At 31.9% G+C, this 18,543-nt stretch overlaps 1 protein-coding gene across 1 annotated transcript; it reads right to left on the bottom strand.

Moving 5' to 3' along the window:
- Nucleotides 1-15,987: 15,987 nt before the first annotated feature.
- LOC115709772 (NAC domain-containing protein 100) lies at nt 15,988-17,927 on the bottom strand. Its single transcript, XM_030637980.2, has 4 exons — nt 17,811-17,927; nt 17,282-17,658; nt 16,903-17,180; nt 15,988-16,816 (listed from the first exon to the last, which is right to left on the bottom strand). The coding sequence occupies exons 2-4, from the start codon at nt 17,466-17,468 to the stop codon at nt 16,175-16,177; spliced, it is 1,107 nt and encodes a 368-aa protein (XP_030493840.1). The 5' UTR covers nt 17,469-17,658; nt 17,811-17,927; the 3' UTR covers nt 15,988-16,174.
- Between the last annotated feature and the right edge of the window lie 616 nt (nt 17,928-18,543).

Here is an 18,543-nt window from a genome sequence, read left to right as displayed (position 1 = left end):
TAGACAATTAAGCAAAAAGTTAGATATTTACCTATTTTCAAATTCAAATTACACAAATATCATAAATTAATTTGAAAAAAAAAATTAATTAATTTAATTATGATAATTAGAATTGAAATAGAAATAGTAAATATCTAAATACAAAACTACACAAAAAACAGAAGTTAATTCCATGAAATAGCATGAAAAATCGAAGAAAAACGAAAAAAATGCATGTGGTACGGACAGTATGCATTGCATACTGTCCACGCGCGCACAACAAGAAGGTGTGCCGAGTTTCCTCGGTGCTGGAGGCTGCAAGCAGCCATTCCCCGCGCGGATGAGGGGCTTTAGGACAACCCGAGCGTGTTTCCTCGGACATGAGGCTATCTGAACACGCGTCTGACCGAGTGTAACTCGGTGTCCGCGCGCGTGAGGGAGTGTCACCACCCCTAATTTTTTTCAAATCTTCAAAAAATCATAACTAATTCAAATAAAATCGAAATTGAGTTCTGTAAAAAAGTAAATTGCTTAATTTTTTCCAAGCTATCCAATAAAAATAATTCCAGAAAAGAAAATTCAATTATTTTTCACAGAATTTCACAAACATCAATCAATCATCAATACAACACAAAAAATAACATGATACCATCCAAATCACAAACAAATCATTTTAAGTCCAAATTTCCTGCAAGAAAATAATTTACCATGGCTCTGAGGCCAGTTGTTGGAATTATTTTACCAGGATCTAAGATCTACTCACAAGTATGTTGATTAACATCCTAAATATGAACTTCTAAAACGATTATAAGTAAACACATATAAAGTATGAGAAACCTTACATTGGGTGCAGCGGAATAATATGTCTCCTTCCACTCAGATCTCTAACCCTTGTATCCTTTCTGTCGCAGAGTATTATCAAGATCTGAGCTCGAATATCCTTCTTTGTTGAATTTGGATTCTTCACGATCTTCCACACTATGATTGAGGTACCACTTGTTGTGTGTGGGCACTACTCTATCACTAAGGGATTTCGAAACAATCAAAGAAGAAGGAAGAAGAGAGGTGGCAGCTAGGTTTAGAAAGATGGCTCAGGATTTTCTCCGAAAGGAATAAGATGCATGTTACTTTCCTGAAGCCATGACTTTCTATTTATAGAATACCACATAGGGTTAGGTTTGAATTACATGGTATTAAAATAATGAAAATATTAAATGATAAACCCTATGCAAGTGGCCGGCCATGGCTTGTGGATATGGGCCTCACTTTTGCAATTTTGCTGTTTTATCATTTCTGCATCCCATTTTCTCAAAAACGGAAATTTTCAAATTCAACCACTTAAATGTCAATTTCAACTATTTAATAACTATAATTAATTATTAAATAATATTGTCATTTATTATATTTATTAATTAGACTAACCAAAGTCTCTTAATTAACAAATATACCCTAGAATCTCTTTCTTTACAGTTTCGCCCTTACTTAGTGATAAATTCACAAATAGACATAGTCTAATTTGAGAATTATAATTGATTAATCAAAACCAATTAAATGAGTCTTACAAGTAGTATTGTCTCAACTAGTGTGGGGACCATGGGCCTATATATCCGAGCTTCCAATAAGCAGATCAAGAATTTACCTCTTAAATTCACTGACTTATTAATTCTTCGTTGAATCCACGCATAGAACTTATAATTGCACTCTCAGCTATATAGAACGCTCTATGTGTTCCACCATATAGACACGCTATTAATTATCCATTTTTATAATCCTAATTTGATCAATGATCCTCTATATAGATGATCTACATTGTAAAGGGATTAAATTACCGTAACACCCTACAATGTATTTTATCCTTAAAACACTTAGCCCCGTATAAATGATATTTCAACTAAGTGAAATGAGTACTCCACCATTTATTTTCGTTTGGTCAAGCTCGAAGGAAATCATCCTTTACTTTCTATTCGCCAGATAGAAGCTATAATTCCATATTTATGTTAGCGCTCCCACTCAATTGCACTACCCTGTTCCCAAAATGTACGTATCACCCTAACCCAAAAGTAGGCTTAACTAACAAATCAAAGAACACGAATAACACTCTTGAGATTGAACCTAATCATATCAAGATTAAGATCATTTGATATAGGATCAACTAGGTGATATTGAATTGAATAGATATTACGGTAAGTTTTATAAATCTATGTCAAAGTTCAATATCAGTCCCTTCCGATGCATACTCCATCCATCCAACCCAAGCTTCACTTTAACCAATGCTCTGGAAAGAACATAGCATTTCTCCAAATGCAAGTAAACTCTGTTATACATTGTCATATCAGTAAAACCCCAGTGTTCTGATAAATCTAGGAATCTTTAATCACATAGTCATGTTTACTTTCCACTGTGCTAACAACACAATAAACAGGAACAAGTATGTGAAAAGGGTTTGGATGAATTTATAATCAAATAGACAAATAATTGATAAGGTGAACCAAAACATACACAAATGAATGAAAAATACTTCTGTTTCTTTATTGATATTGAATAATACGGATTACATTGAAATGGAGTTTTATTTAGGGCATAAAACCCAACATAGTCGCTCCTGAGTCGGGGTACCAGTTTGAATCTTGAGTATTGGCATTCTGAGCTACATTAGGTTGAGGTTGAGTTTGTTATGTGGAACTGGAAGCCACACCTATGAAGCCCTTGTAAAAGAGATAGTAACAGTCTATAACTGTGTGACCAAGGCGATGACACAACTGACATTGAACTCTCGAAGGTGGAGCAGGGAACCTTCTGTTGGGTTTTATGCCTTAAATAAAACTCATTTCAATATAATCAAATTTACTTATTAATATAGATCAGAAATAACATTTAATGTTGCATGGTTCACATGATTTATTTCATGATTATGTGTACATAATGTATGAATTCATCTAAAACCCTTTTCACATACTTGATCCAATTTATTGTGTCGTCAACACTTTGGAAAGTAAACATGACTATGTGAATAAAGTTTCCTAGATTTATTAGACACAGGGTTTTACGGATATGATAATCTACAACAGAGTTTACTTGCATTTGGAGAAATGCTATGTTCTTTCCAGAGCATTGGTTAAAGTAAAGCTCAGGTTGGGTGCATGGAGTATGCATCGGAAGGGACCGATATTGAACTTTAACTTAGATTTATTAAACTTACCGTAATATCTATTCAAGTCAATATCGCCTAGTCGATCCTATATCAAATGATCTTAATCCTGTTATGATTAGGCTCAATCTCAAGAGGCTATTCGTGTTCTTTGATTTGTTAGTTAAGCCTACTTTTGGGTCAGGGTGATACGTACATTTTGAACACGGTACTGCAGTTGAGTGGGAGTGCTAACATAAACATGGAATCTGTAGCTTCTATCTGGCGAATAGTAAGTAAAGGATGATCTCCTTCGAGCTTGACCAAAAGAAAATAAATGGTGGAGTACTCATTTCACATAAGCTGAAATATCATTTATACGGGGTTAAGTGTTTTAAGGATAAAATACATTGTAGGGTGTAACGGTAATCTAATCCCTTTACAGTGTAGATCTTTCATATAGAGGATCATTGATCAAATTAGGATTATAACAATGGATAACTAATGATGTGTCTGTTGGAAATTATTTTACCAGGATCTTAGATCTACTCACAAGTATGTTTATTAACATCCTAAATAAGAACTTTCTAAAACGATAAATTAAACACATATAAAGTTTAAGAAACCTTACATTGGGTGCAGCAGAATTAAATGACTCCTTCCGTTCAGATCTCTAACCCTTGATTCCTTTCTGTAGCAGAGTATTATCAAGATCTGAACCTGGATCTCTTTCTCTGAATCCTTGATGCTGAATCTCCTTTGCTGATGATCTTTCTTCACGATCTTCCTCACTATGATTGAGGTATTGCTTGATGTGTGTGGGCACTACTCTAATCACTAAGGTAATTTCGAAATTCAAAGGAAGAAGGAAGAGAGAGAGTGGCGGCTAGAGAAGAGAAAGTGGAGGCTCAGGTTTTTCTGATTCAGAAAGTGTAATTTTCCTGAAGCCTTCACTATCTATTTATAGCATTCCACTAGGGTTAGATTTCAATTATATGGCATTAAAATAATGAAAAAATCAACTTAAAATACCTATAAAGGTGGCCGGCCATGGCTAGGTGGACTGGGCCTTGATTTTTGCAATTTTGCAATTTTAACACCTTTTGTATCTGATTTTCTCAAAAATGCCAATTTCCTAATTCAATCATTTCAATGTCAATTCTAACTATTTAATAACTATAAATAATTATTAAATAATATTGTCATTTATCATATTTATTAATTGAACCATACAAAGTATCATAATTAACAAATATGCCCCTATTAACTCTTTCTTTACAATTTCGCACTTACTTAGTGAAAATTTCACAAATAGACATAGTCTAATTCGTAAATTATAACTGATTAATAAAAACCAATTACATGAGTCTTACAAACAATATTATCTCAACTAGTGGGGGGACCATGGGTCTATATAACCGAGCTTCCAATAAGTAGATCAAGAATTTAGTACTAAAATTCACTAACTTATTAATTCTTCGTTGAATCCACGCATAGAACTTAGAAATGCACTCTCAGTATATAGAATGCTCTATATGTTCCACCATATAGACAAATCATTAGTTATCCATTGTTATAATCCTAATTTGATCAATGATCCTCTATATGAATGATCTACACAGTAAAGGGATTAAATTACCGTAACACCCTACTATGTATTTTATCCTTAAAACACTTGACCCCGTATAAATGATATTTCAGCTTATGTGAAATGAGATCTCCACCATTTATTTTCGTTTGGTCAAGCTCGAAGGAGATCATCCTTTGCTTACTATTTGCCAGATAGAAGCTATAGATTCCATGTTTATGCTAGCGCTCCCACTCAATTGCACTACCGTGTTCCCAAAATGTACGTATCACCCTGACCTAAAAGTAGGCTTAACTAACAAATCAAAGAACATGAATAGCCTTTCAAGATTGAGCCTAATCATAACAGGATTAAGATCATTTGATCTAGGATCAACTTGGCGATATTGACTTGAATAGATTTTACGGTAAGTTTAATTAAATCTAAATCAAAGTTCAATATCGGTCCCTTCCGATGCATACTCCATGCATCCAACCTGAGCTTTACTTTAACCAATGTTCTGGAAAGAACATAGTATTTCTCCAAATACAAGTAAACTCTTGTTGTAGATTATCATATCAGTAAAACCCTGTGTCTGATAAATCTAGGAAACTTTATTCACATAGTCATATTTACTTTCCAATGAGATGACAGCACAATAAACATGATCAAGTATGTGAAAAGGGTTTAACATGAATTTATAAATCAATTAGACAAGCAATTGATAAAGTGAACCAAAACATACACAAATGAATGAAAAATACTTCTGTTTCTTTATTGATGTTGAATAAAATAGATTACATTGAAATGGAGTTCTATTTAGGGCATAAAACCTAACAGTGTCTATATGGTGGAACATATAGAGCATTCTATATACTAAGAGTGCAATTCTAAGTTCTATGCGTGGATTCAACGAAGAATTAATAAGTCAGTGAATTTAGGTTATAAATTCTTGATCTGCTTATTGGAAGCTCGGTTATATAGACCCATGGTCCCCCCACTAGTTGAGATAATATTGCTTGTAAGACTCATATAATTGGTTTTGATTAATCAATTATAATTCTCAAATTAGACTATGTCTATTTGTGAATTTTTCACTAAGTAAGGGCGAAATTGTAAAGCAAGAGTTTTAGGGGCATATTTGTTAATTATGATACTTTGTATGGTTCAATTAATAAATATGATAAATGACAATATTATTTAATAATTATTCATAGTTATTAAATAATTAGAATTGGCATTTAAATGATTGAATTTGAAAATTGGCGTTTTTGAGAAAATGAGATACAGAAATGATAAAACTGCAAAATTACAAAAAGTGAGGCCCAAATCCACATTGCTTAGGGCCGGCCACTTTTGTATGGTTTTTCATCTGAAATTTTCATTATTTTAATGCCAAATAATTCAAACCTAACCCTAGTGGAATGCTATAAATAGATAGTGAAGGCTTCAGGAAATTTACACTTAACTTTCTACTTTTTCCTTCAGAGAAAAACCTGAGCCTTCTCTCTCTATACCTAGCCGCCACTTTTTCTCTTTCTTCTTCCTTGATATTTCGAACCACTTAGTGATTAGAGTAGTGCCCACACACAGCAAGTTATACCTCAATCACAGTGAGGAAGATCGTGAAGAAAGACATTCAACAAGAAGGAGTTTCAGCACTAAAGAAGGAGAGAAAGAGATCCAGGTTCAGATATTGATAATGTTCTGCTACAGAAAGGAATCAAGGGCTAGATATCTGAACGGAAGGAGTCATTATATTCCGCTGCACCCAATGTAAGGTTTCTAATACTTTATATGTGTTTATTTCATAATCGTTTTAGAAGTTCATATTTAAAGTGTTAATCAACATACCTGTGAGTAGATCTAAGATCTTGGTAAAATAATTTCCAACACCTTCTACCTCTGCCTGTGAAAGGTGGTCACTACTACAAATATCAAAATTCGCGATGGTCCTAAAAACGATTTTTTTCAGGGACCGTCGCTAAAAATATTAAGTAACTATTTAAAATCGTCGGGAAAAATTTAGTATTCCCGACGGTTTAAAATCGTAGTAAACAAAATAGGCGACATTTTTTAATAAAATGTAATTTTTTAAAGGACCCTTATAGGCGACGGTTTAAAACCGTCGCCTATACTATAAGCGACTGTTTAAAACCGTCGCCTATAAGGATCCATTAAAAAATCATCACCTACTTCTTGCCACATTTCCCATGTGCCCACCTACTTTTTTTCTATTTCCCACATGCCCACCTATATCTTCTCACATATTTCTTCTCTATTTCTCACACCCTAAAACGAAAAATCTTAACTCTCAAAAACTCCACCCACGCCTTTGCACCATTGCCCTCCTCTCTGGCCGTCTTCCTCCCTCTCTCGATTTCTATTTCTTCTTGTCTCTCTCGTCCATCGATCTCCACCCACCCCTCCTCCCGTCGGTCTCCTTCTACTCTTCGTCGCATACGTCGGACCACCACAACCTCCCATCGGTGTCCCTCTCATCTTCGTTTCACACGTCAGACCACCACCACCTCCCGTCCGTCTCTTTCTCTCTCTCCGAGCTCGGTATAAATATATTTATTTATTTAATACATTTTTATTTGTTACGTATATTTATTTTTTTATTGTATAAATTTAATGTGTTTTAAAGTTAGTTGTTATTTTAACAAAATTAATTAGTTGTTTTATTTTAATTTAGGTAAAATTATAAAGCTAATGGAGAAAAATCATGGGGGAAAATATAGATTTTTTCTTTTTTTTTTTACATTCGTGACGGTTTAAAAGCGTCGCCTATTACAGGGTATAGGCGACGGCTTTAAACCGTGCCCTATCGTATAGGCGACGGTTTAATAAGGCACGGTTATAAACCGTCGCCTATACCCAGTTATAGGCGACGGTTTTAAACCGTCGGGAAACCCACATTAGCGACAGTTTTGAACCGTCACCTATTATGCCCATTTTACGACTGTCGTATAGGCGATGGTTATAGAAACCGATGGGAATACTTTAAACGACTATTTAAAAACGTCAGGAAAACCTATTTTTGTAGTAGTGGGTCCACGATTGTGTTGATTCTGATGAGACTGAGCTCCGAGTTCACGAGTGTAATTTCCAGTATATCCTCCTCTTGTGTTACTGAAGTTGCTACGATTTTGTGCTGGATATCGTGAGTTGCGATTATACTGAGCTATATTCGCCTCAAAGTCCAGATTTGGATCGATAGAGTAATCAACTTCAGTTTTGGCCAAGTTTGCACTGATTTCGTGTTCTTGATCAGTCTTTTCGATTCTTGATTCAGATGCAAGAAGTAATGCTTCGATCTCAGCGACAGTGTAGCCTTCTATTCTTGTGTTAGAGGAGATGATGAACGTGTCGTATTCGTTGGGTAATCCTTTGAAAATAGCCGAGATATGATCACGGTCATTAAGCGTCTCTCCAACACTAGCCAATAAATCTACAGTCTGTTTCACTTTGAGTAAGTACTTGTTCAACGACATGGATCCCTTTCGAAGATTTTGCAGTCTGGTGCGAAATTCCAAGATCTTGGAGGAAACTCGAAGAGTGAAATACTTTTCAAGTGAGCTCCAGATCTGTCTTGCCGTGTTGCATCCCACCATTCTGGTGAGTAGGCTTTCTGTCATGGAAGATAGAAGCCAAGAAACAAGAAGTTGATCCTGTACATCCCATTCGACAAAAGTTGGATTGTATACACTGTTGGCTTGATCTGTATCATTGAGGAATTGAGGAGGAGGTGCCACATTTTGAATGAACTTCAACAGACGATTTCCACGGATGGCAGCTAACACCTATTTTTTCCAAAAAAGGAAATTGTGACCAGTAAGTTTAATGGAAATCGAATGATTAAAATAAACTGGTGTATTTTCATCTAGATCTCTGTTTCAATTTCAATTTTGGTTGTTAATTTGATTTTCACCATTAACGGTTGTTCCTCCTCCATTTGCAGCTGCTCCAGGACCAACGTTGGCCATATTAGCGACGAGACGAGGCCACAGCTCTGATACCATGTTAGGAGAGTTGAATCTCCTTGACATTGTTGAACATGAAACTTAACAAGAACAAAGAACAGAGAAGGAAAGAGAGAAAGGTAGAAGACAGAGATTGAAAGATTGAGTGAAAGAGTTCATTTCATTGATTATCAGTTAGTACAGTATTTATACAAGATGATAGAGTTCAACTGATCAAGATCAGTTGTTACCGAATTGATAACAACCATAACAGAATACACCAATTGAAGCAACAGTAAAAACAGAATTGACTGAATTAACTGTAACTAACTATGAGACTAATTGAATACTCTTAACAGGGGGCTATAGCCCCAGTAAAAAAAAATAGTGTTAAAAAAAATTAAATATCTTCTATTTAGTTAAATAATTATACAACAAAATACTAAAAAGCTCCCACAAAATATTTATAATTTTAATATAAAGTAAATAATAAATATTCTTATAACAATTAAGCCCTAAAGATTAAAAATTCTGAGTCCGTCCTCTTCCTTGTTGAAAAATAAGAAGAATTCCCTCTACCATCTTCTTTGAGTCTCCAATGCCCTTTTCTTTACGAAACACCTCTCAAAATTTTTTGAGCCACACATGGTGGCATATCCTTTTCTTCAATGCCCTTTTCTTCTAATCAACACTGTTTTGTATACCAAACTGTCCAGGGAAGGATCCTCCAAAAGCTCAACAATGTCTGAATGATGAAAGTCCTCATCATCATTCCTTTTCCCTCGGCTCAACCCCTCTAGGGTAATCAAACTCCTCAATCACCAGTTCAAACCAAGCAAGAAGGGAGAATCGCAAGCTCACATAGTCGCACACCATACACGACTCTAATCAGAGCCATTATTATAGAGTCTATAGATTAATATTTGGACATATCATTTTTTGGAATAACTTTTTTAGAAATTGCTTGGACGACTTCTTAACAGTAATTTTTTCAAGCACTGGTCTTAATTTTTACAGGAAATTTTGCCATAATTTTTTTTTTTTTTTAGCGAATCTAATTTTAATTTGAAACATTTTTCTTTCATTTTTTTTGGGCATTTTACAAAAATACTGGATTTGGGGTAATACTTTTCAATTTTACTGCCACACGACAGAAATAACATTTATACTGTCCTCTCCCATTTTTTTTTCTTTTATACTGTAAATACCAAAACAAAAGTATGAGACCTCCATCTTTCACAACCACAGACAAAACCACCACAACAACACCAGGACAACCGGAAAATAACCATTAATTCCGACAAGATTGAGCAAAAGCAGTGAAATCGACGTCAAATAAATAATCATGGCAAAACAACGGTAAAACAACACTAAAACAATCAAACAAAACAAAAGAAAAAAATGATTAAAAAAAACAAACAATTTGCTGCACAACGTCAACACCAGATGCAAAATTAACTATATTTGCAAGTATATTCTTAAAAAATTATAATAAAAAAAACTACTACAACAACACTGAAACAACACAAAAACAAATAAAACAAATATAACTACTTAAAAAAATATAAAAGAAACACATACCTCAAAACTCTCTTATGAGTGAGCTCGTCAAATGTATTTATAGGAGAACCAGAATAAAAAAACCACAAAAATAGCTAAATAAATCATGAAAAACAACACTAAAATAAAAAAAAAAATAAATAAATAAAAGAAAAAAATGATTAAAAAATTAACTTTCTTTGTGCACAAAATTAACAAAGAAAGATCTTGCAAATATAGAATGAAAGAATCATAGACAGTAATAGTCTTACCTTCCATTAAAGTGGTGAAATCTAGAAGACAATAAAAAAAAAAAAAAAAGAGGATGGAAGCTTGCTGGGAAAAGAAACAACATAACAAATGCAACAAATGTAAGGAGCTGAGGCACAACAAGAGAACATACAGCAGAAAACATCAAAAATAAAAAGAAGCAGAACAACTAAAAAACAACAGTGGAACAACAGAGAAAAACTGAACATATATTGGAGCATACGATATTGAAAAAAATAACTTACATACAAATTTTATTATTTTCATATTACTATTTAAAATAGATCAGTATAATAATATTTTGAAAAATGTGATAAAAAAATGAAAGAAAATAACATTAAAACAACCTTAAAACAACAATAAAACAAACCAGCAACAGAAAAGGGTAAGTTGGAGAATGATGGTGGACTTAGAAGTACGGTAGAGATGGAGCTAACGATTTGAGATCAAAGACACCGAATGACATAAACTTAGTGGAAGTTTTTGAAAGATTTATACAAAAAGTTCATCACAGAGCAAGCTCTCTATCTCTCTCTCACACACACAACCACACTCTTATCTTTCCTGATTCTTCTTCTTCTTCTTCCTCTTTAACATGCTGTTATTTTTGTTACTAGCTTTTATTTGGATAATGTTGTAGACTTGAGAAAAAGAAAAGAAAAAAATGAAGAAGAAGGTGAATAGTGGAGAGAGAGCCCAAACACAATGAAAAAAAAATATATAAATGAAGAATGAGGTAAATAATGAAAGTTATTATACATTGCCAAAAAAAAAGATAACGTGTAGAAATTAAGTTTTATCATGATTATATTTTTTTAAAAAAAAAAAAATCACAAAAGTGACAACACATCACATCAAAACTTTTTCAATACAATAAAAACTTTTATAATTAATTTTTTTTTTAAAATATATATATGTGACTGATTGAGGTGACAACTAATTTTTCCATCAACTTTTATAATTTAAAAAAAAAAAGACATTTTAAAGTGACAAGAAAATACATCTTGAAGCCCAACGTATAAAAGTTATAAACTACACAGTATAAATGTAAATTATACCGCCTAACAGTATAAAAGTAAAAAAAAGGAAAAAGTTAGTGGTGTGTGTAATTTTCCCTTTTTTTTTTAGTGGGGAACCGGGATTGAAACTTGGACTGCTCTTTATGCGGAGAAGTGTTAAACTATATTTGTAAATAAGTTTAAACTAAATGAATCATTTATTAAAAAGACAAAGAATCATTTAAAAAAAGGACAAAGAAAATATAATTGAAGGCCTACTCGTCCCGATATTTGAACAATGGATTCATGATAGAATTGGGTGCATTTTGAATGTATGGTTGTATTTTATATGAATTAATTATTTTAATTTCAACTCTTACCAATGGGGATGGCTGTTTGCCCTTTTGGGGCGTTGCACACGGTGCACCACACCAATGGGGCAGTTTGTGCTGTTGCAAATATATATTGTATCATTTACACATAATTATAATATATATGATGTAGATGTACAGTGTATATATGGGCCCGTTTGGCACAGCTTTTGGAAAAGCTAAAAGCTGCTTTTCAAAAAAGCTGTGACAAAAAGGTGTTTGGTAAGCAGTTAAAAAACAGCTTATTGAAGAAATTATGGAAAAGCTACAGCTAAAAGCTAAAACTGGTACAACCCAACTTTTAGAAAAAGCTGTTTTGATTAAAAGACTTTATAATAAATTATTTTTACTAAAAATTTATTTAATTATTTATTATATATTATAAAAAATAAAAATATTTTTTAAATGAAAAAATATTTAAAAATAAATAATATTTAAATTTCTAATTTTTTATTTTATTTTAAAAAATATTTTATATTGATATTTTTATTATTAACAAATAATATCAATTTATGTTTCTTATAAACTACAATTTTATCTTTTGCAAGTGATAAAAATATAATTTAAAAATATTAAAAATTATTTTTATCAAATGCATATAAATTTATACTATAGAAAAAAATAATTAAAAATATATAAAAAAATAAAAAATTTATATAACATATTTTTTTATATATATTTGTAATTATAATGAACTAGATTAAAATATTATCATTATTGTAATAGAATCTTAACAGCTCACAGCACTTTAAAAATTATAATTTACCAAACACTCAAATTTCAAATTTTTTCCATTCTACATAAATGCTTTTTCCCACAAAGATGATATAAATGCTTTCCCCACAAAGACAACTACAACCTACCATAGAGGACTTATTTTGTACTACCTTTTTCGCATTAATTTCTTAGTTGAAAATATTACACGCCACTTTGATTATGTTATACACAAATAAAACAGAGTCGCGTGAAAATATGAGTAAACAAACATAAAAGCTCATTATCCTAAAAAAAAAAAAAACAAAACAAAGTTCATTCTCGTTGTTAGTATTATATTATTATTATATAAATAAATGAAGGGATCGAAGGGAAGGGCGGCTGAAAATCTCCAAGAACATGGAAAGAAGAGAAATAGAATGACAACTGTGCGTGCCTCACTTGCATTATTGGTCAAGCAAGTGAGCTTTGGTATGGTTAAGGTGATAATTGGGTGGCTGCCTAATTCATTGGAGAAGATACTATATAATTAATTATTAATTTTTATATTAATAACAATAATGAAAAGAAGAACAGGGTGCAATCTATTTTGTTCTTTCTATCTTTTTTTCATATTGTTTGTTGAGATTCATGTCGTGCAGGACTCAAATTCTTCACGTGCCTCAATATATAACCCCACATGTCATAGCATATATATAAAAATTAAATAATTGATATTGAAATTTTTGGATAGAGCTAAATGTTATTACCTCACCTTTGACAGCTAAAATGAACAACGAATGGAATACATCACAGTGAATAAAAGAATAATTGAATGGACCAATAGCAATACAATCCTTTATCTCCTTGTTGAATCATTATGTTTACAATAATATAGTTACTTGTTTTTTTTTTACTTGTAACATTCATTAACTAATATAAAAATGTAAATCAGTTAAAGTGGTACCGATCGTGGAGAGAGAGAGTGAGAATCATATATCGAAATACATATTTATGAAATTTGATTGGATAGACAAAAAATTGAACTTCACATACATAAGCTTATACAAGTAGGTAGGACAAATGTTTACGTGAACATTTCTTTTACAGTAACAAAGCTACCGTGATTTCTAATAAAAATAAATAAATTATAAATAAGGTAGCGTTTGATAAGACTTTTTTAATCAGTTCTTTATTTTTAAAAGTGAAAAAGTAAAAATATTTTTTAAAAACATGTTGTATAAAACTGTGTCTACTTTTTAATTTTTTAATTGAGAATTAAAATTTTAAAAACAAAAAAAAATCACTTTCAATATTTTTTTAAATAGTTTTTTCTTTCTTAATCAATATCTTGGACTTCAATGAGACCCGGACCCGAATCCCCCCACGGCCCTGGCACTGAACCCGACCTCTGACTTGAACCCAAATCCGACCCCAGACCTAGACCCCACGTAAATAAAATCAAAAAAATGAAAATGAAAGTGAATTTTACAGAACACACTTTTATTTTATGTTTTTAAAATTAAAAAACAAAAGTGGTTATAGAACGCATTTTTATTTTTCAAAAGTAAAATTTTTAAAAACAAAAAATTTACATTCATTTTGTGATTAAAAAATTAGAAAACAAAATTATTATCAAACGGCACCTAAATAAACAAAACAAAACAAATCTACCGGCCGTGAACAAATTTGATGGGGTGAATAAAAAGTGAACTATATTGGCGTATATTGTACACATGGATTAAATGTGAAAGTATTGAGCCATATATAAGAACATGGGTTACTCCACTCATCACCAATTGGTTTTGAGATGGAACCCCATGTTCTTATATATATAGAACAATACTTTCACATTTAAACTATGTGGGACAATATACTCCAATATCCCCCCTCAAGATGGTGGCCAATCTTAAATCATCTTATCATAAGTAGCCAATTTCCTCGCTTATTTTTTTGTTCTGCAGCTGGGAGTTCCATTTGCTCACTTATTCTTGTTCGCGGCTGGGAGTACCATTTTGCTCGCTTGCGGCTAACTAACTCTTTGATAGGTGTGGATCGAAAGCCCGCTTGGGATATGGCTCTGATACCATGTTGGGAATCGTGGGGTTCAATCTCAAAACTAATTGGTGATGGGTGGAGTAGCTCATATTCTTATGTATGGCTCAATACTTTTACATTTAATCTATGTGGGACAATATACTCCAATAAACTATAGTATTGTTAGGGATTAGTGTTCTTCAATTATGAAATGATAGTTTTTTTTTAGTCTGAAATGGTTTTTTAGTCTGAAATGGAATGATATTTTATTATTAAATAACAAAAATTAATAATATGTTTTTATCCATATATTGTAGTTGTTTTAGAAAATTTTTAATTGAGTACTAAAAAAAGTAGTATATGGTTATATTTAGCATATTGAAGAAAACTTACAATTCTATTGTTGTTCTAAACAGGGTGCTAAATTTGGCACATGTAAATTTGTGTTAAATTTGATTCGCAATAAATGTGACTTTTTTATTTATTATATTATCACTAATTATTATGATTAATAGACTATTACCAAATATTATTTTTTATTTATCATGTTACCCTTATTTAAACCATAAAAAACAAAATAATATATATATTTTTTTATATTCTCAATAAATATAAAATAATTATGAATATAATTAATTATTTTTTTTTATTTTACATCTTGCGCATTAAATGACAATTATAAATAGTGGACTAATTATATTACAAACTTTTTTTTTTTTTGCTAAATTTAACATAAATTTTATATCTTGTATTCTTTTTTTTGTTTTTTTTGAATGAATTATATCTTGTATTCTAGATGGTCTTATAAGGTAATTAGAATTTTGTATTAATTGCTTTCTAAATTAATTATTAATCATTTAATTATTTTTATTAAGAGATCTAGTTACTTCTTGGGGTTATAAAATGTACTACTATTACTAAAGAAGGAAGAGATCAATTCTTGCAAGCCATGTATGTAATAAAATTCAAGTGTCAATTAATTATTTTTAAAAGAAATTAATTACCAGAAAAATAAAAGATTGACAAATACAGAGTCACTATTAATTAATGCTTTTGCGTGTGTTTGGTATTTTAACGTGCACGTGCCGAGAGAGAATTGATGGCCATATATCCAAAATGAGTCCCCACCACAAGCACTTGAAATCCAAAATCAATCACTAAAAAAATACAGTAATGCAACTCATGCTCTTATTCAGATAAGAGTTGAGTAATAAAAGGTACTAAAAATTCACAGATACAAATTTCATTTTTTTACTTCTTTATTTAATAAAAAATAAAATCAGTTGCCACCAACTGAATCTCATACTCATATGTCAACAATTTGTATTCAAGCGAATTGACAATACTAATGCCAAATAATAAAGCTTTATAATCCTAACAAATTCCCAAACCAAAACAAAATTGCAAATCTTCAAAACTAAAAAAGTTATCAATCATATCATTTTCTTACAATAACATATACTTGACTTTTATTACTTTTTTCTTTAGATTCATAAGATATTCAATACATACCATGAAGCTTTAATTCTTGAGAACAATACTACTAAAAAGAACAATATTACTAATAATCAAACTTTTCTTCTAATTAACCATCAAAGTTTTTATTTTCAATTCTTATTTTCTTCTTCTTAATAATTCCAAAAGTTTTCCATATCAACTGAACCAGCTGAAGCAGTAGCTGCATGAGTTGGAATAACTTGATTACCAAATGGTCTCCTACCCATTTCGAGATCGGCCATTGCAGATGTGTTGACTTCACTATTTACGGCCGTTTCTCTCTCTGTTTTGAAGATTTGCCTCAAGTTTGATCCATTGTTCTCAACCAAAGCCCTGAGGATCGACTGGTCTTCGCCATTATTATTGTTATGGGGAACAATATAAGAGTTAGGGAACTGCATGTGGGATGAAACGGCAGCGTTTTGATCCGAGTAAAGCGAGTTCGGAAGTGGGGTTCTTGGGAGAACAGCGTTTGTTGAAAGAGGGTTTGAAACGACACCGTATAGAGAGTTAATGTTCAAGGAATCAACCATTGTTTCATCTTGGTTTCTAATAACGTTGCTGTTGTTTATGGGGCTGGAGAAGCAGGGCACGTTCATCGACTGGAAAACAGGTTTCGACTTGTTGCAATAAGGTGATGAAGAATCCATTAATGGTGGTAGACCAAATGGGCCCATTTCATTTCCAAGAGGGCTTAATCTACTCAACCCATTTATGGGAATTTTCTTACCACCTGAACTCTTCTGAAAAACCCTGCAAATTACCCATTCATTCTGTCCAAGCAAAAAGAAAAAACATAATTAAGTTATGTTCATTAAAAGAAAAACAGAGCCAAAAGTCAAGGGAAAGAGGCTTATACCTTTGCGGTTTTGGGGAGGTTATGGACTGAAAACTTTCCTTCTAATCTGTATTCATGCATAACCCAGTTGGATTTTTCTCCTTTCGGAGCTCTGCCTTTGTAGAAAACCAGCGTTTTCTTCATTCCAACAAGAGATTTTCCTCTGTAAATCTCTTTATCTTTCCCTGTTGCCTTCCAGTACCCAGCTTCAGTTGCTCTGTTTGTTCTCAGACCAGTTGGGTATTTTCTGTCTCTTACACAGAAAAAATACCATTCTTTTTCTCCCATTTTTGCTTTCCCTGGAAAGAGCAATAATGGTTAAAATCATTTACTTGTTTAAGATTCATAAAAAACAAAAAAAAAAAATCAATGATTGGGAATATGATAATAGAATACTCACAAGGCAAATCCCAAGGCTCCGACTTATTCAAATCAACTTCTCCAATAGCTCTACACAAAAAGCTGGTATCAACAACTTTTTTGTATAAATAATGAGAAATAAGCTCTTCATCAGTAGGATGGAATCGAAATCCAGGAGGCAAATCAAGCTGTTCACCTTCCTTCACATGTCCAATAACGTTCGCCATAATTGCCTTTTGATTACACAAAAGCTTAAAAAAATATTATTCTTGGAGAAGTTGGACAAAAATGGATTCTCTTCTCACAAAGTTACCAAAAAGTTCAAAAGTTAAATTTCAATTCCAATACCCTTTAAAACCTGAATTGAATGTGTTATGTATCGAAAGAAACCGTTTCAATCCCTCTGGTTCAACACACCTACCAGAGAAAAACAAACCCAAAAAGATTCAAAAAGGAAAATAAAGAAAGGAAAAAAGAGAAGCTCAAGGAAAAGGCAAGAGAAATTGAAAAGAAAAAGTGGGATTAGAGAGAAAGAGATGAGAATCCATATGGAAGTAAAAGGTTATAACCTGAAGAAAGAGATGTTGAGAAAAAGAAAAGCACTAGGAAAGCCAGAAGCTCCCCTTAATACTGGTTATTGGAAAGAAAGAAACGTGGTATGTAAGGCAACTTACTTTGGTTAGGTTGTTATATTAGTCTTTTATATTTTAATTATTACATATTTATATTTGTAAAAACTCTACCATCTTTAAAATTTGACCAAGGACAACCCTACCTAGTATTAAAATACTGTGTTGGGCATGTAATTTGTATTGTCACGAATTTAATAATTTTCAGTATTGTCAACAAAAGATATAATTATTATTTTAGAAAGATATTATATGCTGTCAAAGAATTGTCCTAAGCAGATGATAGAGGTTTTTTATTGAAGCTTTTTGATGTTACATGATTAGCTGTTTCAGTGGAAATTATCCGTGCATTCTATATTATAATTTAAAGTAAAAAATAGTAGAACAAGCTCGAGAATATTTGAAACCTTTTAGGTTATGTAAAAAAATATTGGGTAAGCTACGCACTACACTCCCAAGCAAACATTTTAGCACACTCTTTTATCTGGTATTTAAGAGAATTTTGTAAACGTAAATATCATTTTCGACTTTGTGTTTTGTAAAATTTACTAATTGGATCTTCTATTTTGTTAAATGATAAAATAGACCTTGTATTTTCTAAAATTATACAAATAGGACCCTGAATTAATTTTTTGTCAAAATAAATTTTAATAATAATAATTTGTTTTGTGTT

Source organism: Cannabis sativa, chromosome 3 (assembly GCF_029168945.1).
Source record: "Cannabis sativa cultivar Pink pepper isolate KNU-18-1 chromosome 3, ASM2916894v1, whole genome shotgun sequence".
Lineage (NCBI taxonomy): Eukaryota > Viridiplantae > Streptophyta > Magnoliopsida > Rosales > Cannabaceae > Cannabis > Cannabis sativa.
Note: the sequence above shows the minus strand (reverse complement) of the source record. Positions and strands in the feature narration are given on the sequence as shown.